The sequence below is a fragment of the Cherax quadricarinatus genome, chromosome 2, assembly GCF_038502225.1.
Source record: "Cherax quadricarinatus isolate ZL_2023a chromosome 2, ASM3850222v1, whole genome shotgun sequence".
Taxonomy (NCBI): domain Eukaryota; kingdom Metazoa; phylum Arthropoda; class Malacostraca; order Decapoda; family Parastacidae; genus Cherax; species Cherax quadricarinatus.
In genome coordinates this window covers 54,209,232-54,233,684 of record NC_091293.1, presented here as the reverse complement: position 1 = coordinate 54,233,684, position 24,453 = coordinate 54,209,232, and the positions used below count along the sequence as shown (strand labels likewise).

At 40.9% G+C, this 24,453-nt stretch overlaps 1 protein-coding gene across 1 annotated transcript in view; it reads right to left on the bottom strand.

Moving 5' to 3' along the window:
- LOC128684150 (obscurin-like) overlaps positions 1–23,829 on the bottom strand; it is a 285,107-nt gene extending 261,278 nt beyond the window's left edge. The window contains exon 1 of the mRNA XM_070089529.1: positions 23,597–23,829. Within this exon, the coding sequence (XP_069945630.1) occupies positions 23,597–23,782 (186 nt within the window). The 5' untranslated portion in view covers positions 23,783–23,829. The remainder of the gene's footprint in view (positions 1–23,596) is intronic.
- Positions 23,830–24,453: the final 624 nt, after the last annotated feature.

The window sequence follows — 24,453 nt, the reverse complement described above, 5'->3', positions numbered from 1 at the left end:
ATAAAGAAAACGAACAGAGAAAGGAAGACAGTTCAGTAATTAATATAGGATCCAGGTAGAAAACTCGGGTAGGTCATCAAATACAAATTAAGATACAGCATTGGAAATATACAAGCTACAGAACTAGTTCAAATCCATAGAAAAAATCTGAATACACCAGTAGAAATCTAGAAATAGATACAACAAACGTACTGAAAGGCACTAAGGAAAACAATATTAACATGAAAAGCTAGGATACGCTACCCTAACTACTCATGAAAACAGAAATAGGACAAAAGCTGTGTAGGCTACAGATATAAATTAGCTAAGTCTTGATTTGGAATGGAAAATAAATTTCTAGTGACAGCCTTGCTGTACGTACTGGTAGGATACACTGGGAATTAGTGAAGCAATAAGAAAACAACATAGGTTTAAAGATAGCTAGGTTAAGGTAGGATGGGAGATGCTAGGCTAGACGCAGTCACATTGTTATGACAGTAAATTTAATTTTTTCTTCTTCATTTTTCCTTCCACACTTTACACCAACACATTTCTTACTAATATATAATTCCTAGCTATGTTATAACAGCACAAATCACAAGGCACACACGTATATTAAACATATTTCATAAAATGGAGGTTGCAGCATTTTTTAGTATAAACTTGCTTCTCAATGTCCTTCCATATATAAACTTCTCAGAATACACTGTATTACAACTTACTCCTAAAATTCTTAACAATGGCTTAAAACAATTTATTCCCTATTATCAATATTAATATTAACTCATATTTACTTCAATAAGTAAAATACTAAACCTTTAAATAGATGCAGAATAAAGAAATAATTAAATTTATTTTGGGCTAAACAAAATATCTAGTGAAAACATTTTGGAACATTCTCAGCAAAATGAACATCAGCGAGTGTGAATCCTCATACTCTTAAAAATTTTCATATATTTAACTCCTGCTTCATTAATTCTGAATATGTTTCAGTACAAAAATTATATTAATGAAGGTTTATTGGTTATTACAGAACAGAACCTCCTCGAGGGAGGGCTCCTTGGCATGGTGAAGAGGCTCTTGGTCTGAGGAATTAGAGTTTGGTCTTCTTCCTCAGACCGCACTTAATTACCCCCGAATCCCCCCTTTCTTATCCCATCCCACTTTTCCCTTTCTTCCCCCTCCCTCCCAACCCTTCCCTTTTCCCATCCCCTTTGTAGCCTCTGGGGTCCTCCCCTCTGGCATTACGGTTTCTAGTTAGGGGAAGTGTGCTGGGGTTCATCCCACTCAGTGGGGTCCCTCGGGAGTAGTGTAGTTTGCCATGGAATCTGGATCATCTGGAGGTGCCCTGCTCCCTTCCAGGATTTCCAGGAGGTAGGGCAGGGTGTCCTGCAGGTGACGGGTATATCTCCAGAGGCTGCTTGTCGGTTCTGGGAGGTGGCAGCCGAGGGAGGTATGCTTTGTGGGGGTGGCCGACTGCCCTCTCTTTTGTCTGCCAAGGTGGCTCAGTGAATGTGAGGTTGCTATCCCAGAGCACTAGTTTACAAGTGTGAAGGTAGGGTGTGACGTGGGTTCCATGCTGCATCTGCGCTGCTAGCGGTTTCCAGGTCCTCTTGGATGAGGGGAGGAACTTACAGCTCTTCCATGCCTTCTAGTAACTGTCCCTTTCTTTTTTTTTCTTTCCTTCTTTCTTTTTTTCCCTAAAATAATAATAAGAAAGAAGTGCCACCATCATGAAGTCTTCGTTCCATGACTCACCCCCTTCTCGTCCCAGGCCCCATTTTGTTACTGCATCCTGTTCTGATCCAGCTTCGTTATTGGACCATTCTCCAGACTATTCCCAAACCTATGTATCTTCTGATGGTAATACTTCGTCACCTGCTCCAGGTGCTGAGGATCAGCCGCTTTCTTCTAGTGCCTCTGCCTTCCCAGTAACATCGCCCACTTAACCTTTGACTGACGTGAACTCCTGTCCTCCATTTCTATTGCAGGCCATCACCTAGGGGTCCGTAAAGTGGTCCCTCCTCCCCAACAGTGTCGAAATTGCTGGTGCTTTGGACATCCCACTAAATGCTGCAGGTCTGTGCAGAGTGCCTAGTCTGTGGTGCCATGGATAATGCTGATACGTCTTGCAGCCTTGCCCCCATTTGTCTTAATTGCAATGAATCTCATCCTTCTTTTTCCCACCAATGTCAGGTCTATCTTAATGAATGAGAAATTATGTAGAGTGAAGGCCTTGTGCTATGGCTGTCGGCTCAGCCTTCAGGAAAATCTTCCTCATGTTCCTTATTCTCGAGTAGCTAGGAGACCTCTAGCCTTGATGGCCCCCTGCCTACCAGCTCCTCTGGTGCCATGTCTTCGGGGTTACCCCTGTCTCTAATTCTTTTGCAGTTTTAACCCCTGAAACCCTCACCTCCTTACCTCTTCTTACTTCTACTTCTCTTCAACTCACTTGCTAGCTTCTCAGTCTGCGAGACCTCACACGCCTGCACCTTCTTCGCGCCTATCCCCTGCGATGTTGAACCTGTCTCCTAAGCTCAAGTCTCTTCCCATTCGGTGCTTACAATTCCCCAACAGTTCTCCTTTTTGGCCTCGGTGCCTAGTTCTCACCCCATTTTTAACTCTCACACAAAGTTGAGGTTCACCTTCCCTTGTGTGGTCCCCTCTTCTTCTGTTCCTCCCCAGACTTCTTCCCCAGTCCCCTTCCAGCCTTCTTCCTCTCCTGTTCCACCCCCAGGACTCTTCTGTCCCTGCCGGCACATTGCTCCAGGTTCATACTCACTTCCCCTCTCAGACCTCTTTGGTTCACTCCATAGTCTCCCCGATCTCTACTTGCTCTACTTCATCTGTCTCTGAAATCATGGTATCAGCATCTTCCTAGTCTGCTGAAATCTTGATACTATCTCCAGCTATATTGCTGAGCAAAACCCTCGATGGACACCAGTCCGCCTCCTTATGCCCCTTCTTATTTTTCACACCCCTGACAGCAATCTTTTCTTTCACAGCATTCTGATTCCTTCTTGCTTACATGCTTTCCATTGCCTCTACACATTGACTTCACTGACCTTACTAGCATGTATATTTTATTGCTTCTCATTGTTAGCATACCTGTCTCTGTGAATAATGACTTATTTACAATGGAATATTCGTGGCCTCAGGGGTAATTGGGGAGAGCTCCAGGTATTGCTCTCCCAGTTTGTTCCAGTATGTGTCGGGTTACAAGACCCCATAGTTCGTTCAGCAGTTATCCTTTCTGTTTTGGGCTATGTGCTGTTGCATTCTTCTGATCCCTTTCCTGATGGAACTTTTAATAAGAGTATGCTTCATGTGCACGTTGGTATACCGTTTCAGCATGTTTTTGTTCGTTTTCTGATGCATTATACGGTAGCCCACATTTATTTGCACAGGTGGTATACAGTTTGTGTGTTCTTGATCTCTCCTCTGCCACCACCCATTTTGTTGTTAGGTGATTTTAACACTCATCATTTTTGGGGAGGGTCCCACTGTGACTCGTGATGATCAGTTGGAGACTCTTCTCACTTCTCATCCTCTTCATGTTTTAAATACGGGTGCTCCCACCTATTTTGACTCTTGCACTCAGTCTCTCTCTTGCATCGATCTTACAACCTGTTCCTTGCCAATTGCCCTTGATTATGCTTGGTCTGTTCTCCCAGATTTGCACGACAGTTATTACTTTCCTATTATTCTTACTTCTACTACATATTCCTGACTGCCTCATAGCCCCCATAGGCAATTTGGATGAGCAAACTGGGACTTATACTCTCATCTTATTGCTTTTTGTGAGTACTCTTCTTCGTCCACTGTTGATGAGCTGGTGCACCAGTTATCGACCTTAGTTTTGACTGCAGCATCACATTCTAGTCCTCAAACCTCAAGCAGGCATTCTTAGACATGCATCCCTTGGTGGTCTCCTGTGTGTGCCCATGCAGTGCTTTTGAAACATCCTGCGTGGGGCTGTTATCGATCTAATCAGACCACAGATCGTCTTTTGGATTTTAAGCGAGCATGGGCACTCTCTCACCTCATCATATGCAATGCTAAACGCACTTGTTGACAGGACTACGTTTCTACTGCTACCTTGACTTCCCCAATGTGTGCTGTTTGGAAGAAGGTAAGGAATATGTGTGGCAAGTACGCTCTGGACCCAGCTCCCATTTTGCGGGTTGCTGGTGTTAGTATTGTGGAACCTCTCAAGGTTGCCATGGAAATTGGGAACTGTCTTGTCCGTGTCTCCCAAGGGCTTCGCCTCTATCCCTCGTTTCTCACTTCTAAGTCTGCCAGGGACCAATCGGGATTGGTCCTGCTTTCCACTGGGCCACTTCTCATGGGTTTAAATTATCTAGTGTGAAAACCCATTTCATTACCTTCACTAAATGTCCTCTTGTCCCAGATGTTTCCTTGTATTTACACAGCTCACGTATCCCAGAATGTGATATGGTCAAATCTCGTGGCCTTTTGTTTGATCGCCAGTTGACATGGAAACCCCACATTTCCTCTTTAAATGCAGCTTGCCATGGTTGGCTGAATCTCCTCAATTATAATTCTTGCGCATCGTTCATGGAGAGCAGATCGCTGGACTCTCCTCCAATTGCATTCCACCCTAGTCTTGTCTGAGCTGGATTTTGGTGACCAAGTCTGTTCTGCAGCTTCTCCTACAACTCTTTCTAGGTTAGATCACCTTCATCATCAGGGTCTACATTTATGCCTTAGTACGTTTCGTTCATCCCCTGCTGAAAGCCTCTATGCTGAGGCGAATGTACCTTCTCTAGCCGATTATTGCGATGCTCATTGCCTTCGTTACTTTGTCCGCTCTCATGACCTTCGTGTTCCTTCTATGTATAGGCTAGTCTCAGACGTTAGTAGAAGCCTGTTATTTGTTCGACGCCCCTACTTACTCTGACTGTTTTCTCTTCATCTTTACTTACTCCAGTCCTCTCTCCAGTTGCCTCCCTTGTATGTTCATGTAGCATCTGCCTTTTCCCTTGCCCCTTAGAAGGTTCTGACAGTTAGTGTCTGTTCTCCCCTAATGCCATGCACCAAAGCTCTCCTACGCATGGCTGCTTCTCGCTCTCTTTTTCTTGATCAGTTCCATTTGCATGCGCATTCTGTCACTGTTTATACAGATGGTTCTAAATATGACGGTGTTTGGTTCGCGGTGTTGTTCCTTGACAATGTTGTCCATGGTCATTTGTTAGACTCTGCTAGTATTTTTACCGCTGAGTTGTATATCATCCTCGTAGTGCTTCTCCATATTACATATACGTCTCCTTTGGCGTTTGTGATCATTTAAGATTCTCTCGATGTTTTACAGGCTATTAAACAATTCGATTTCCCTCATCCACTGGTTCTTCGTATTCAACTATGGTTGCACCATGTGGCTAGCAAGAACAAATGCATCGTTTTCTGTTGGATCCCTGGACACATTGATGTGCAGGACAATGAACAGGCAGATGCTGCTGCGATGCTACCAACGGCCCATCTTCACGGCAGTTGGCAACAATGGTGGTTGCACATTAACCATAACAAATTGCACTCTCTTAAACCACTTTTAGGTTTGTGGTCATCTTCGTACCACCATTCCCATACTCGGGAGACTGCGCTCTCCCGTCTCCACATCGGCCATACCCGACTTACCCACTTTCTTGTGGATTGTCCAGTTTACCAGCAAGCTCGCAGGATTTACCTCCATCTACGCTGCCACTCTACTGCTCTTACCTTATCTTCCTTATATGCATACGGTCCTGCCTTTGACTTACAATCACTTTTTGACATTTTGTCAGCAACTGCATACTATATGAACTTTGAAACATAGCCCTTAGCATCCCTTCCAGCCCTTTTCTCCCCTCACTTCTGATCCCTTCTCCACCTAGCTGTTTATAGCCCCGCCACTATTTTCTGTCCCACAGTGTTGCATGACTCTTGTCGGTTTAGCACTTTATAGGATTATAATAATACAGAACAGAAGGGACTCAGGTAAGGACCCACTAGGGGTGAGGGGGAAGTGGGAATAGTTGAAGAATAGACGGGGGAGAGAAAAGAATTACAAAGAAAGGAAAAGAATCAGGGCTAGACCTAACAGGTTATTAAAATGTTTATTTATTAACTACACCTTAGTTACAGATCTCTATACATACTAGGCATGATAAAGGTAATTATGTATTTTAATAAAATAATGGCTGTTCTGAGGCATTCACGAGTATTTATCACATCCTAACACAGGTATGACATGTGAGGCACATCTGCTTTGCTACAGTTTTCCCTCATCACTCTTGTCATCTTGCCTTTCTTGCAAGATGTGAGCTACTGACGAAGCACTGGGGACAGTGTGAAAGACTTTGAGCTGTTGTTCAACCCTTTACACCTCGTCACTTTTTTCTGTTTATTGATTGCTTGATTGGAATTAGATTTAACTTTCAGTTGGGTAATTGACACTCTCTTTTTTACACAAGCGTTTCACAAGGTTAGGTTAAGTGTTAAAAACTTTACTTACAAACTAAAAGCTGTTACCTATATCAGCTCATTTTTAAGCCTTTTTATTGTAATAAAATATACAAATAGGGAACAGGATGAAGCTGGAGCCATCTGTGGACCAGTGATTTCATTTGGTCAACTGACTTTATTTTGTATTCTTTATGCTGTACAAACATGTTCCAGAATGAGACGTGCATTTGGGAATCTTTATTTTAGGGAACGTTTCACCAGCCAGTGGCTTCTTCAGTCTAATATAAACATTGAAAGATGAGGAGGAAGAAGTAATCACTCCCTCAGTCTGAAGTCGATGTGTTCAGTCCATCAAGCTTGAGAAAAGTACAGTATGTGCTCGGAGAAGTGGCTTATATACTACAGTCATGTGAATAGAAGCAGAAGGAGGCAGTCACCACTGGGCATATCCACTAGTGTAAGTAGGTCATGCCTGCAGGTGGGCAAACGTAAAAGAATTCCTTGTATCAGTAAGCCACTTCTCTGAGCATATGCTGTACTTTTTTCAGGATTGATGGATTGAACACATCGACTCCAAGCTGAGGGACTGATTACCTTTTTCTCCTCCTCATCTTTCACCATTCTCTGTACTGGTCTGAAGAAGTCACTAGATGGCGATACGTTTCCTCAATAAAGATTCCCAAATGTCGCACAAGTGTCTCATTCTTCAACTTATCTGTTTTCTAAACCATTATTTCATCACGAATATATTCCAGACTAGTTATCCTAGGAATAAATGATCTCAGATTAGGTGATGCTCTTTAGAAGGTTACAGCCAGAGTGTAGTTGCTATTTGCTGTCCGTCTTGTTATGTAGCAGCTAACTTCTCGCTGTCCTCGAGTGGAGACATGTATGGGACCTTGACAGTATTGGCCGTGTACCTAAGAGTAATACCCCCATTCTCTCTCTGTCTGTCTGTCTGTCTGTCTGTATGCATGTCTGTCTGTCTGTCTTTCTCTCTGTCTCTCTCTTTCTCTCTCTCCGGAAACATGATGCTCATTTTTCCACTGTCATGATTCGGGATGGACCTAAATGGTTATTTCTCTCTCTCTCTTTCTCTCTCTCTCTCTCTCTCTCTCTCTCTCTCTCTCTCTCTCTCTCTCTCTTTCTTTCTCTGCATTTTTTCCGTCTTTTCGAATGTTTCTATTTATCTGATTATATAGTTTTTATTTACCTTCTTTTATCTCTCCTTCCATCCATGTCTCCTTCCGGTAGACTCATCTAACTCTTACCCACCCTCTGATTCCTCTCTCTCTCTCTCTCTCTCTCTCTCTCTCCTCCACAATTAATTCTCCACTATCAATTCCCTTCTCTCTCCATTCCCACACATTCTCTCTCGCCCTCTTGCCGTTTACCATTCCTTCTCTGTCTCCCCAACTCCGTCTCCAAAATTCCTTCTCACTCATAATGTCATCTTCTCCATCATCTCTCTTTCCTTCACTTCATCTTAACATCTGGGAAAAAAATGTTCATTACAGACGCGGCTTTTGACGCTGGTGTCCCGTCTTCAGTGTTTAGTTTGTCATTTTTTGGGAGAGGTTTTCCTGGGAATGCCGCACTTACTACCCTCTTCTGGATCCCATCCACCAGCAAGCCACAAATTTTTGAAGAAATAATTGATCTTGTCCTCTAAGAAGCACTCTTTTTCCTTGCAGATGTCACTTTCTCGGATCATTTTACCATAAGTTTTTACCTTACCTCTTTTCATCTTATTTTCCAATCCTGAAGATTCTCATTTTCAGTCTTTCTTCGCTATAAATTTTTTTCCCCCTAATACTGGAAACCATTTTTAACAGTGGTGACTGGGCAACTAAGTCGGCAATCGAGTGCAAAGACACAATATATAGAGTACTGTGCATCTTTGCACTCGTCTGAAATTTGACAATGTTCAATCCTGAGCTAAATGTTTGCTAAAATGAAGGCTGGCTTTGCATTATGTATTTTTAGCTTCCTATTGAACTTCTCATATTCATCTTTCTTTTATGCAAACACTGCCTGCAGCTACCTATTATAATCTTGATCTAATGTCCGCTTAAAATATTTCTGCATTATTTCATTATCTATATTTTATACATATAAAGGATTTATGGAGGTTTGCCAGTATACCGTATGAGCTAATCGCTTCTCTAAGACACCAACTGTCTCCACAGAAACTGCGTCCCAAGGTAGACGCTGTTGCAACTTTCCACAGTTTTGGTGGAAACGATATTGGGAAGGACAGCAGACAGGAGCTGCTAGATAAGTACACGTCACCTATAGATTTAATTAAGTCTATGGAAAGGGTTCTAATCATATGTAGCATTTTGAATAGACGAGGAAAGGGCAGTGAATGGATGTCTAGGGGAATTGGTGTAAATTTTTGGCTAGGCAGGTATTGCAAAGAACTTACAATCCCGGTCATTGACAACTGGGACAATTTATATGCGTTTGATATACCTTTCATGAGTCCCGAAAGTTTTTCTACTCCCAGAAATTGGCCTTGGGACAGACCCGTCTGGTGCATACAACATACCGACATACTCATCACAGCCAGGTTGATCTGGGATGGGGTACATCTCTCTGGGATAAGAATGGTAGCGTTAGCCAACTCTGCCAAGGGAGCCGTTGCTGAGTTGTCTAGGACTTAAGCTGATAGAAGAGAGAAGTTTGGGTGGTAATGGGAAACAGATAGGTGACAAGGAACAAAAAGGCACAACACCGTGACTGGAACAATATACGGATAACCCGCACATAGGAGAGAGGAGCTTATAACGACGTTTCGGTTCGACCTGGACCATTTACAAAGTCACACTAACAGAAAAGAGTGAGGAAGCCAGTGTATATATACAGGAGAGTGGGAAAAAAATACATGAACAAGAGAGGGAGAAGAGGAAGTAGTGGTAGTGGTAAGTAGGTAGTGGGAGTAGTTTTAGTAGAAAGTTGGGACAGTAGTGTATGGAAAAAAAGAGAGAAAAAGGAGGAGTGAAGGGAGGCAAAAGTACTATGGCACCGTATAGATAAAACAACGGACAGCTAGAAAGGCGACGCAGCAGCTTTTGATACACGAGCATCTGGACAATGCTGTGTCAACCAACATGAGACAAGCGCCCCTTTCTGTAGAATGTGTCAAGTTTGGTGCAGTGATAATAACTTGGAAAGATTTAATGTCTCCAGCCTCGTATGCTATATTGAAGGAGTTAAATATAAGTGCAAAAGATATCGAGTTATATGTAAAGAGTTATGGAAGGGTCTATAATCCAGTGGCGGATGCATAATAGGTGGGGTGGCCATACAGCCGTTCAGCCCCTCCGCAGAAGTTGTCCTTGGGGTTGCCGTGGTGCCATTTAGCTCTAAGGCAAATTTACTGTTGGGATTTAATAACAGTATCATGAAACGAAGGGGCAGTGAAGAGGCCGTGTTGGAAAGGGCAAGCCGTCCCTGTCCCGTAACGGGGTAATCTTCCACCAACGGCGATAAGGAAAAGTTTTAGTTAGTTTAATTTGTTTGTTATGCACTCCATACCCATCCTGTGGTCAAAAGTTTACAGAGGTACATAATGGGTCCAGGGACTGGGCCCCAAAGGAAAGCAATTGTAGAGGAATAGGGGGGAGGGAGACTAAGTAGAAGTAGAAATGGGGTCAGCCTAAGGACAAGAAAAGGAGCACTGCAGGAGAGCTAAGGGCCCGCAAAGGGTAGGACCTAAATGCAGAGGGGATGAGAAAACTGACAAACAAACAGTATAAGCCGAAAAACAGGAAAACAAAGAAAGAAAACGGAAAAAATAGGAAAGGAGGTGAAGAAAGGATCAGGTTAGTCACGAGTGTTCTGAAGTTTAGAGCATTTGACAGTGTAATGAGAAAGGAAGGCATCTAAAGTGACAAAGCCAAGACTAAGATTCATACAAGAAAAGTTGTGCATAAAGGATGCTTTCACAGTCAGCAACATGTTGAAGCATCTCTTATACACAACTTTCCTTGAATGAATCTTATTCCTAGCTTTGTCTCTGTGGATCCCTTCCTTTCTCAAGACATTGTCAAATTTTGCCACTACTCTACTCTCCCTACTTTCTACTACCACTGTTTCTTCTACTACTACTTCCACTATCTACCTACCACTATCATTATATATATATATATATATATATATATATATATATATATATATATATATATATATATATATATATATATATATATATATATATATATATATATGCACACACTGATCTCTGGCTGAAGGAGACTCGAACCTACGAACCTTGGAACAAGGTACTCAGTGCCTTATCATTTTCACCACACTGGACCAATACCTTGGCGTCCAGGTTGCGCTAGACGCTTGATCCAAGGCAGCCAGCTTTCAGTGAGAAACCTTACAGCTTTTCATCTCATCCCCTGCATGCATCAGCCTTACTAGAGATTTTAACAATGTCTGTGTATATTTCGCCTGCTCTTGCGAATTCCTTGCATTGTTAAAATCTCTAGTAAGGCTGATGCATGCAGGGGATGAGATGAAAAGCTGTAAGCCTTCTCTCTGAAAGCTGGTTGCCTTGGATCAAACGTCTAGCGCAAGCTCGACGCCAAGGTATTGGTCCAGTGTGGTGAGAATGGTAAGGCACTGTGTATCTTGTTCCAAGGTTCGTAGATTCGAGTCTCCTTCAGCCAGAGATCAGTGTTTGTGTATATTTCGCCTGCTCTTGCGAATTCCTTGTATGTATATATATATATATATATATATATATATATATATATATATATATATATATATATATATATATATATATATATATATAAATGCTGGCTTCCTCACTCTTTTGTGTTAACGTGACTTTGTAAATGATTTACAGCCCCCAAACTATGATACAGGAACGTGGTAAACTTCAATGGGACGAAATTAGTAAGGCATCTAGATAGGTAAATATTGTGTTAATGGGAAATTTTAACTTTAGACAAACTAACTGGAGCAATCTGGCAAGAAATCTTAAGTCTAGCTTTTTTTTTCTTTTTTTTATGCGATCCAGGATTGTTTTTAAAACAGAACCAACTAGACGAAATAATCTGTTTGACTTGGTTCTTATCAACAAGGAATCACTGATTAATAATCTTGAGGTTAATGATGAGCATGGGGAAAGCAATCACAAATCACTCAGTTTGACTTTATCATGGAATTGCCTTAATAACTATAACCAAGTCAATGTCCCTGACATCTGCTTGGGCGATTTCATAGTATAGAGAAATTGCCTGGGTGGGTGAACTGGTATGATTCGACTTGCCATAATCCTGTGGGTCAAGCAATGGTTGCCAATAAGACATTTTTCAAAGCAGAGTTCAAGCCGTTCAGGCTACTTATGTTCTAAATATGGAAATTAATTAAAACGAAAATAACCCCTAGATTAAGACATCTCGTAGGTCATAAAAGAGGCATTTCGAGGCGAATCAGAAGAGGAGAGAGAGACACTCGAGAAATCAGTATATTCGATAAAAAAGAGAAATAAAGAAATAATAAAATCCAAAAGAAATTATGAAGTTAAAGTTGTAAGGGATACGAAGATTAACCTAAAAGTTTTCTTCTGGTATATAGGAGTAAGATTAAGGACAAGACAGACCCACTTAAGAGTTGCTCAGGTCAGCTTACCGTAAGTGAAAAAGAAATGTGTTCAATCTTCAATATTTATTTCCTATCAGTTTCTACCCAAGAAGATATTAGAGAAGTATCAGAAATAGAAAATTATATTGGTCAGGACAAAATAAGTTATGCACGATCAAAGTCAATAGTGACATGGTTCTCGGACAGATAGATTAAAACCAAACAAATTCCAGGCCCCTGATGAACTGTTCTCAAGGGTTATAAAGGGACTTGGCACACCATTAGCTAGTCTTCGCAGCATATCACTACAAACCGGCACAGTCCCAGATGAGTGGAAAATAGCAAATGTGATTCCTGTCTATAAAACAAGAGACAGGGTCTTAGCTTCGAATTATACACTAATTAGCCTAACCTTCATTGTGGGAAAATTGATGGAGTCGATGACTGCCAACGTTATTTGAAGCCACCTTGAAAGATATACATTCATGAATGAATCTTAGAACGGTTTTACAAAGAGGCGTTCCAGCCTTATGAAGTTACTAACTTTTGTCAGTAAGGTATTTGAGGAGGCAGACGATAGGTATGAATATGATATTGTGTACATGAACTTCAGAGTTCCACATCGGAGATTGCTGAATGAAGTAGAGACACATGGAATAGGAGGGAATTTTTTTAAGGAGAAAAACACTAGAATGTCACACCATAATCAATTTTTTTTTTATTTATCGAATAAACTTAAGAAAGCTAAGCAAAATGCCTTCAAAACCCTCTTCACCACTCGGGTGCAATTATTCCATGATTATGAAACACCAGTGTAAATCCCTTGCTTAGTCAGTCACAAAGCAAAATTTGACAAAGTTGAAAAATATGCATCGTACCGGAACTGAATTAAAAAAGCCTCTCATGGGAGCCTCCCTGATGTGGGTAAGGGGACCTTAATCTAAAAAATGGATCTGTGCTCCTGTTCTTTGAATCTATTCTGAATACCTCTCATTCCACCAGAGGCTTTATGAGCCCTACAGGTTTAATGCGTCCCATGAATGCAATAACAATAACGTTTTTCAGTCGCTGCGTGATCCGGGGAAGGTCTTTACGTTTTGCATGACCCTGGAACTCTGTACGTCAAGGCACTCAGAAGACTGCAGAATGCAGTTAAATATCACGTTGAAGATTGGAAGCGGATCTTAACAGGTATTCACAAAATCCCATGGACACTAATATACATTTTAATCAATAAATATGGTAAACTTAGACATACACAGCCCAATATTAATTCAAATCTACCACTAACAATCATGAGCTTGGAAGCCAAACTGAAGAGGGATTTTCTTTCTATCTTAAGAGAAACCAACATCCTAAAATTAAGATGACTTAAGAAATCGTAATGGTTTATTTGCAATCGTGTCATTACGATTTCTTAAGTCATGTTGACGGCAGTGAAGGGACTTGAGCTAGAGTTCGTCACGGCCACGCTAGCTGGAGATTCGTCTGTAAAAACTTGCATTTGTGGTCACAGAGGTGCCTGTGCTAACTTTCCTATGGTGTAGAAATATACCTAGTTGGATGAATCTTATTGTGGCTAGCTGGCCTAGTGGCTAACGCGACGGGCTGGAGTTTTGAGACTCTATGACCGCGGGTTCAATCCCGGCCGGGGGTATGGTCCTAAAATTAACCAGCACATTAAACTTAAAGTTCAGAATTTACATTATCACGTAACCAGCGTTTAAAAGTGAAGAATTACCACATGGGAAACACTATTTCAATTTTTCCCGTTTCTTTCACATAGTCAAGACAAACTGGTACCAACAGAGACCAAAATCTATCCAAGTAAGAATTTCCAACGTTTACTATAAGAAATATGCATTTAGGTAATAAATTTTTTTTAAACTTAGAGCACATAATACACATTTTTTACAGAGGTCTTGAGGGCACACATACGTTATGTGCACATGAATGCATATTCTGTATATTTTACCTAGGATAACCCAATAAAATCACTGTGGTTTATTTAAAATGGGAAGAGATATTCTCCAGTTATTTCACAGAAACCAGCGAGATCAATAAAACAAGGACATTAAAACCAAAGATCAATGTCATGCTTCCTTTGAGGAAAACACCAGCACTAAAATTTTAAAGACGCCCAGAAGAGGCAGTCTCAGTTATTGCACAAAATACAACAAAATGTTCACCCACACAACGTACACTAAACCCTCAACAGATGTTTCGTCCATTTCATAAGATGAATCAGCCATTAAATGTTGATGTCACTCAGGACTATTCAAATTTAATCGGAGAAAGCGGAATGGGAGGCATTCAGATTCAGCTCAAAGATGGGATGGATAAGCCCAATTCCTCGGATCAAGAGTTCTTTACTAACATCAAAGAAACATAATTCAATAAAGAAAAATTATCCTTTTCCTTCTCGAAATTAAAACTGGCAAAATGAGAGAGACTTCTTAACAATGTCAACCTTCATCTGAGGATACACTAGTACTGGTAATGATGGAAAATAACCTGAGCGGAGGATAAGTACAGGTGTCAACAGTTCCACGAACCATCACAATAATAGTTGACCAGGGTTAAAACTTCTCAGGTAGTCAGATAAGGCATTCTGAAGCTGTAAATGAGAGATGGAAAGAAGGTAAAGGAACGTGAGAACACCCTATCTGGAGTATACCTGGAGTGGGTTTCGGGGGTCAGTGCCCCCGTGGCCCGGTCTGAGGCCAGGCCTCGTGGTGGATCAGGGTCTGATCACCCAGCCTGTTACTGCTGGCCACACACAAACTGACGTACGAACCACAGCCCGGTTGGTCAGATACTGACTTTAGGTGCCTGTCCAGCGCCTTCTTGAAGACAACCAGGGGTCTATTGGAATTCCCCCTTATGTATGCTGGAACCATTTAAACAGTCTTGGGCTCCTGACACTTACTGTGTTGTCCCTCAGTGTATTCGTGGTGCCGCTGCTTTTCATTGGTGGAAGGTTACATCTTCGGTTTTCTTTTCTCAGTTATATATTATTTAAAATTCTCTAAAATTCGCTATAAAAAATTAATTTTGTGTTTTTAAGAAAGTTCAATTTAATTAGAAAATTCTATGAAATTGGCAATTGACATGTGGAAAAGCCAAATTCAATATAAGAATACTTCAAGTTACGATACATCAGCACTTCAGGATTTTATGCCGACAACACGAGGCATTACCTCTTTATTACATGGGAATTACTCATGCTTATATAACTGTTATATTAAAATTTACATAGCTAAAAATAAATGCCGAGATATTTTTAATAACATCCACCAAGACTGAAAGTTCAAAACCAGATAAATAAGGCATTTTCCAGTAATTATCCTAAATTCAATGATTCCAAGTTTTTTTTCAATGAAATTTCAGAATCGCAGCTGCATCAGCGTTAATACTTTGAAGCCGATACTGCGAGACATTCTTCAGTTATTTAATGGAAATCAACATCACTAGTTATTTAATAAAATTTGCAAATTGGGATTTACGCAGTCCAATAACAACGTAAAACTTGGTTTCTAGTTTATACGCAGTGCTGAAAATCTGAAGCCTTTTGAAACCACTCAGACGAGGTATTGCCCACTTTGTGCTCGGATTCTAACAATTACTTGTTTTCTTAAACAAATCTGGTATATTGTCAAATTTACCCATACTTAAACTAAGCTTAATGGATACTTTCCTGGCTGAAAGATTCATCAGTCATTAAATATTGAAGTTGGTTCAGTGACGGTAGTCTCAAATAAATTTAACGTGATTTAAAGGGAATAATTTTTTATATTACTTTTGCACGTAAAATTAGCAGTTGTGCGCCTAAACTCTTGAATTTCACTCTCAGCGTCGTCGAAGTCAAGCAGCAGAGGCTTTTGGAAGTTATATGAACCATTCAAGGATCCTGGTAGGGAACCAGTACATGCAAATTGTTCAAAGAACTTTGCCCAAGTTACGATACACAAGTTACCCTACACAAGTGTTCAAAATTTGAATTCGATCAGATGATGGGTTCTCGAGTTATAAGTGAAATAAAATAGAAAAGCTCTAGGAAGTGAAAAAAAGGCAAAAGCAATTAATTAAAGGTCCTCCGTCGTGGGTAGCAAATAGTAACAACATGCAAAATATACTTTCTGAAAAGACGAGATACACAAGAAGAGAGTTAAGCAACTGATCAGCTGGAATTAGAGAACCGAAGGAACTGGTATTTTATTGGAAGACTTTTCATCCATTAGGGATTCCGTCAGTTTATGATGAATTGATACAGTTACCTGTGAATGATACGTCTAATAAAACGTCTTAATAATAATTAAAATCCATAACCGTCTCATTTTCTCACTATTATCATAATGTCGGTAAATTACCGTTTTATACACAGGGGAGAGGGGAAAGAAAACTGGAAACAGAGCACAAGCACGGTGGACAAAGCCTGAAAAACTTCCTGATAGAGAAGAACCTAAGGTAATGTGAGGCACAGATCTTCCCAATATCCGTCGTAGCAAACACGAAACCTGTCAGTTTAAATGATAGCTTCAATGAACCTCAATAAGGAGTCATTCACGATATTTGTTAGGCACAGTTTGGTATATGAAGCACCAACGGGTAAAAAAATAGTCCTTTATTAAATGAAACGTTTTGCTATCAGTGTGTTGTCATCACTTGTTGACATCACCTCCATGCAACACAGGATGGGACACATATCTGATTAAGCATGTTAAGAAGCTGGAAAAACTGCAAAGGGTTTCAACACGACTATTACTCTTTGTGTTCTCTTTGTTAGGAAGTTATAGATCCATCTGCCAACTTTTCCTGCTATTCCTTATCCAGAACTAAGAGGTATGAGCGATGGTGAGAGGCTAAAGAAGCTAAACCTGATGATATTAGAGGAAAGAAGTGCCAGGGAGTGACTTGATTACGACATACACAATAATGAGAGAAAATGACTGAATGAAGAGTGCTAGTTTATTTGAGACGTTAGTCTCGAGTACACGAAGGCACAGCCGGAAGCTAAACACACAGATGGTCACGTGGATGTTAGGAAATACTTCTTTAGCCGTAGAGTGGTCAGGAAGTGGTAGAAGCAGGATCCATGCACACATTTAAAAACGGTAGTAATGATAGGGCTCACGCAGCCAAAAGAGATGAACCCCTGTAGCTGCCAGAAGTGAGGTTAGGCCAGGAGCTGAGACTCTATTCTTGAATTCACAAATATGTGGATGTAAATAGGTGAGGACAATGGCACAGATGCTGACTTCATCTATTGGTTCAGATGCATGTAAGACAACAATAATTCACATCAATTAAACGAAAATCAGGAAGCAGAATCCAAGAGCCAGAGCTCCCTACCTAATCCACAAACGCAACTATGTAAATCGAAGCAGAGTAATTTATACTCCAATCTCATTCCCCTCTTAGTTCCTAATCAAACCGCCATCTTAAACAACAGATTTTGACACCTTACAAACCCACTCCCTTTCTCCCACATCCCACCTCCCCTCCCATCCACCTCCCCTCTAATCCACCTCCCCTCCCATCCACCTCCCTCCCTCTCCCACCTTTCCTCTCGTCCCCTCCCCCACACCTAATATATAAGAGCCCCGTCAGGCCCACTGGGTCCCCAGTAAATAAGCGGACTCAGACCATATTTCCTGGGAGGGCGTCGGTCAGTCATCCATCACGGTAGTAGGAGGAGAGGGAGGGAGATGGAAGGAGGGAAGGGGGGGTAAAGGAGAGGAGGGAAGGGAGAGGAGGGTGGGGAGAGGGATGGAAGGAAAAAGTTTCACAAGTGGAGCGCCATTACACCTTCAGCGGCGGCTTGGGGAATCAATCATCAAGTCAGGACGTGAGGAGGAGGAGGGGAGGAATGGAAGGGAATGGTAGTAGGAGGTAGGAATCTGGACGGAGACAGGGAAGGAGGGGAATGAAATAGGTAATTAGTCACTGGTGGTTACGCTCTAATGGTTACGTGATGAGTTCACACTCAAGGAAAGAAGAGGAATCCACAGACGTAATTGTCCTGAAGAATAAACATGCATAATTCCGTGACTGGAACAATACACAAATAACCTCCACATAGGAGAAAAAACTTATGATGACGTTCGCTCCGAATTAATCCATTAACTTGTTAATGATCCAAGTCCGACCGAAACGTCATCATAAACTTTTTTCTTATGTGCAGATTATTTGTGTAACCATCCTGATCATCAAGGTGCGCAGTAGATCCATGTAAGAACCTTGAAAGCAAGGCAGTTAAAGAACCTTGCATCATGTATTTGCTTCACAGCAGTGGTCTGGTGCACACTGACTTTTCATACTTCCTTCTCATGTTTTGGATGGTAAGCAGAGGTTCATATTTCAGACAGGCAGCTGCAACACCTGTGCTTATAATGTTAATCCCTAGATAAAATGCCTTCACGGTGATACAGTGTTGCCTATTGCCTGGTTATCTGTGTGTTTGCTCAGTTGAAGAGTTCAGGTATCACTTGTATCATTTCTCATCCCTGGAATGATTTCCTTAGTTGTGGAATTATAAGACTGTGTAACAAGTGCAATGTAATGGTTCACTCTTTTTGCTTCATTCTGATTATTTTCTATGGCATTCCCTTTCTTATATTCCAGAGCAATTAGAATACTAGGGAACTGGTCCAGTGTGTATGGTAATTATTTACCAACGCTGGATAATTAAGGTGAAAGTAATACGGGCTGGTGTGGGAAATGTCCCAACTGATCGATATTTTTATATTGTGTGTGTAACTGCTTATGTCTATAAGAAAATGGGAATAACTGTTGCCTGTTAATGAACTATGCAAACAGTATAGTGTATCAGACCTAGAAGGTGATAAAACTTGTGGGTTAGAAGTGGAGATTTCAAATCGTGTATGTATATTTTGCTCATAGTCACCTCTATTACTAGTCTCATGAGATCGACCAGCCAGTGTTTTTTCTAAACACTTCCATTCTCATATGAATGTACTCTTACTGTGACATTGGTCGTGCATGGGGATAGTATTCATATAATTAGTTAGGTGAAAGGTGTTAGGCTCTCATAGTAGCGCTGATCTCCCGCAGTAACATTCACAATGGCTATCCAACTCTATATGTGAGTAAGTAAATTTTTTTTAGGCACAGGTACACATAAGCGCAATTATCATACATAGTGCGAATTATTTAGGATAATCCAAAAAAAGTTAGACAAAATGAAGAAGAGAAAGCTTGCTCCCAACTTGAACATGCGCAGGTCTCTTAGATTTGATTATCCAGCAACTATATCCAACTTCTGGAACAGATAAAGGGGTACTACTTTGGCTTGTTACCTACGTGTCATGACTCTACTTTGTTATGCTATCTACACCTTATATTGCAATCAACACGGTACCTAACCTAACCTAGGTTAAGTTAGGTTATGTTAGGTTAGGTTAGGTACCGTGTTGATTGCAATATAAGGTGTAGATCGCAATGTAAGTGTAGATATCATTTTCCTTGTAGATAACAAGCCAAAGTATCACCGATAAAGGGCACTGCCAGGCTGCTTAGATCTTTTGCTATGCCCAAACCCTTCTATATCAGCAGAGCATTCGTTACTATAAAGATGTACTAGCTTTACTGTTAGGTACAGGATTAATATTCTTATATTGCCTCAAGTGTCGCAGTTTCATGAACAACCGGAAGATATAAATAATACCATAAACACCACTTTCACTCAAGCTGCTCCTTCCTCAAAGACATCATTCCGTAAGCGATCACTCTGTATTAAACTGTATTAAACTGATAAAGCCTCAGAAAAGATATCAACTTGTCGGTATTATATACCTTCGATCTGAATATTAAAATGGTGTATAATACCGACAGGTTAGTAAGCAAGATACACGTGCAACGGTTAGGCGTGTTTATTCCGAAACGTTTCGCCTACACAGCAGGCTTCTTCAGTCGAGTACAGAAGAGTGAGCAGAAGCAGTAGAGATGTAAAGACGATGTCATCAGTCCATCACCCTTGAAGACGTAGTTTTGAGGTGGTCAGTCCCTCAGCCTTGAGAAGAGGTTTGCTCCATTGTTTGGAACGATGTGAAGTTAAAGCAACTGTAGGGAGACGTTCCTCTCAGATCAAACCATTTTCACCTAAAAAAGTTGTCCAAGGTGTTTTCTGTTCTGTACCAAGATATCATTGTTCCCGACTATGGAGCAAACCTCTCCTCCAGGCTGAGGGACTGACTACATCAGGGGGCTCACGGACTGATGATATCGTCTTTACATCTCTACTGCTTTTGATCACACTTCTGTACTCGACTGAAGAAGTCTACTGTGTCGGCGAAACGTTTCGGAATAAAGATGCCTAACTGTTGCACATATGTGTTGCTTACATAACAACTGGACATCTGAGAGAATATACCAGCTGGAGAAATAGAATTGTGATACCGACAAGATGTGGAAAAAGACACTTTTCTCCAAATTGTTAATCAACAGGATATTACCCATTTTGGAGACCGCTGTAACTATTACTACTGCTACCCACGCAACATTTTGGAGACCGCTGTAACTATTACTACTGCTACCCACGCAACATTTTGGAGACCGCTGTAACTATTACTACTGCTACCCACGCAACATTTCACCTGACTGCTATCACTATTTGGACTGAAGAAGCCACTCGTGGCGAATTGTTTCCTTTAATAAATGTCCTGAACTCTACATAAGTGCCTTTTTCCATATACTCAATCTTAGCAGACTATAATTTCCTTTCTTCCATATATTCATATCGCTTAATGCTAAGTAAAGTACACACCTACAAATTAAAGATAATAATAATATTATTGAGGAATTATTTGTAAGGCTAATGATAATACGTTAAGTAAATGGTTATATGTGCAAGTAACAAGACATTTACTGTAGCTATATTTTACTTACCAGGAACTTTGTTAAGCCAGTATAGAAAATACAATTCTTCTACGCAGGTTTTATATATATATATATATATATATATATATATATATATATATATATATATATATATATATATATATATATATATATATATATATATATATATATATATATATATCCTTCAGCCAGAGATCAGTGTTTGTGTATATTTCGCATGCTCTCGCGAATTCCTTGCATTGTTCAAATCTCTAGTAAGGCTGATGCATGCAGGGGATGAGATGAAAAGCTGTAAGCCTTCTCCCTGAAAGCTGGCTGCCTTGGATCAAACGTGTAGCGCATGCTACACGCCAAGGTATTGGTCCAGTGTGGGTAGATTGGTAAAGCACTGCGTACCTTGTCCTAAGGTTCGTAGGTTCGAGTCTCCTTCAGCCAGAGATCAGTGTTTGTGTATATTTCGCATGCTCTCGCGAATTCCTTGCATATATATATATGTAGGGAAGTACCACTTCTGGAACTGTGCTGTGGACTCGCATCCTGAGAGAAAAGAATATCCTAAACTTACTTCAGGGCAAACTCAAAGTTCTCCCTGAAGCTGGACGAATTTTGTCTTCTCCTACCACCCCTTATATTCTATATTCTAAGTAGACTTCATTTAAAGACAAAATGCACTGACAAAAATACAATAGGGAGTAGAACAACATAGATAACATCTCAGAGCTATATCTCAATACTTCGTCCAGCACCCCTGCGGTGGGCCACGTGCCCAGAATACTGCAGGCATTTTCCCTCTGGATCGCAGCACTGATTCACTTAAAGAGGAAACTGGCAGCTCTGTGATCCTTGATTTCTGTGATGAGTTTTTCACCCAGCTTTTTGAGGAACTTCAGAGCACATTTGCCCCATGCTCCATGGGTCTCCGACCCTACTGGGTCTCCGACCCTACTGGATCTTCTGGGTCTCCCTGTGGCTGGCGGCTCCACTCCCTTGGTGTCTGCCAGTGTTGCGGCATAGGTTTAGTCCCAGGCAATCTGATTACCATCCTTCAAGGGTAGCACAGTGGCTCCATCAGGACGTTTTTGACTTCCGTCAGACCTCTGTACTTGGGGTTCCCGCTGAGCTGGGCAAAGGGCCGTGGCGAGGCTTCTCTTTATGGTGTCGTTGGCCTCCTATGTCTAGCATACTTCCCTCCTAATGTGTGACACACGAGATCATGAAGTCCGAATTGATCAGCCGTCGCCCTGCCGCAAATACACCTATGTTCGGTGAGTATGGGCGCGGCTAGGCGAAGAGCAACACCAATCTGAATGGACTGTTGTCAAGTCGAGTGCCCAGATAGGAACTGGAAACAGCTAAAAGGAAATCTCCTGAATGTGGTGCCTTCACCGCTTGGAGACAAGCTTTGTCTTTTCCTGATGCATTGGTGTTAATTGTGTTGACTTTTTTTCCGCGATCGGTTTTTCCCACTGGGACTGTTTGTGCTCTTTGGGAGGAGCTGGTCTACTGGAGGAGTCTGCAAGGTTGTCCCAATGCACGGCTGCTTAAATGAATCTGGGGTCTTGAGCTCTTACTTCACCTCTCAAGGGTTCAGGAACATCTCCTTGACTAGTCCACTGGAAGCCAAACACTAGAGCAGAAATGCAGGTAAAGCTACCCGCTTTGCCTTGCGCACCCCTATACCTCCCAGTCGCACTGGGAGAGTTGCCTGAGCCCATTGATGGTCTTCCAGTGACAGATTCAGTGAGTCATATTCTTTGAGTGTTGGGTTGTCAAAAGAGGGTGCCGAATAGGTAAAACTTGCTAATTTTGGCTTAAATAGCAACGCTCTTCTTGCCGAATAAGGCAAACAAAAATTTGTGTATGCATTAATTTCGCAAAAATCATTCTGAACCTAACTTTTATTATTAAATTGTTGTAAACTTATCTAAAATATATTTAGTTGGATTAGGCTAAATTAAATTGTGCTTGTTATAATAAGATTAGGTAAGTTTTCTAAGGTTCTTGTGGTACAAAAGTGTTAATTTTTTACATTAACATAAAAGAATAGAATATATCTTTAAAAGAATAAAAGAAAATTTTAGAAAGGGCTTAATTTTACATGAGTTCTTTTTAATTGACCAGTTTTTACCTATTCGGCACGACATATATATATATATATATATATATATATATATATATATATATATATATATATATATATATATATATATATATATATATATATATATACATATATAAACACAGGCCGTCTCCCAGCAAGGCAGGGTGACCCGAAAAAGAATAAATGCTCTCATCTTCATTCACTCCACCACTTGCTTGCATGCCTACACTACAGTTAAAAAACTGCAACATATCAACACCCCTCTTTCAGAGTGCAGGCATTGTAGTTTTCACCTTCAGGACTCAAGTCCGGCTAAGCGGTTTCCCTGAATCCCTTCATAAATGTTACTTTGCTCACACTCCAACAGCACATCAAATCATAAAAACGAACACAGTCAAAGTCAGAAGATCTTCAGGTGTTGTCTCAGGAAAGCAAAGCACCGATTTCTGATTAAGAAACAGATCATTTAATTTAAAACTAATTCTAAAAAACAAAGAAAAACTAAATGAGAGATCTATTATATTATTTCCGTGTTGCTAACAGAAATAAACAAGTAAAAAAACCAATGCTCACCATCTCATCTCCGAGGAAGTGAGTGTAACACTTGATAGTGACACTGCCGCCAACCTGCGCAAGCACCTCTGTGTTGTTCTGCTGGGCAGGAGTGATGCGGGAGAGGTTCGTAGTTCTGGACCTCGGAACCGCTAAACCCCCACCTCCTCCTGCTTCTCCTTTTCTGTAGTGCCTCCTGTGTGGCATGTCAGCAAGTTCTGCTGTACTTTGTAGCAGACCACCGTGTGGCACACCAATATGGCGCCTCCCGCTCACACCTGTCAGGAGTAGAGAGTAGTGGTCAGATTACAAGGTAAGTTGTGTTGATTTGTTGCTCATTTCAGTTCCATAAAATAAATCAATCAATGTTGAAAATAATGATCTGAAGTAAATACAACACGAAACCTACCATACAAACGCACAAAACATCGTAAGTTTGAAAAAATTATTCCCACAGAGATTTCAGTATGTAAATGGGGTAGACAGACATGTTACAATGTGGAGATTCCTGCTGGGATCTTGTTTATTACCTTTCCTAAATGCAAGGAGAAAAAGTTTGAAAAAATTATTCCCACAGAGATTTCAGTATGTAAATGGGGTCATGTTACAATGTGGAGGTGGCTTCTGCAAGGAGAAAAAAACATTTGTAGAAACTAGTGATGAATAGTTCTGAAAACTGACAAGTTGAAGAATTGAGACAATTATGCAACATATGTGAATCTTTATTAAAGAAACGTTTCGCCACACAGTGGCTGCATGTCTTATACAAAGCAGGAAGATGTAAGGAGAGGAGGAGTTTGAGGTAATCAGTCCCTCAGCCTGGAGTCGATTTGTTCAGTCCATCAATCTTGCAGACAGTACAGCACAGGGCCGTAACT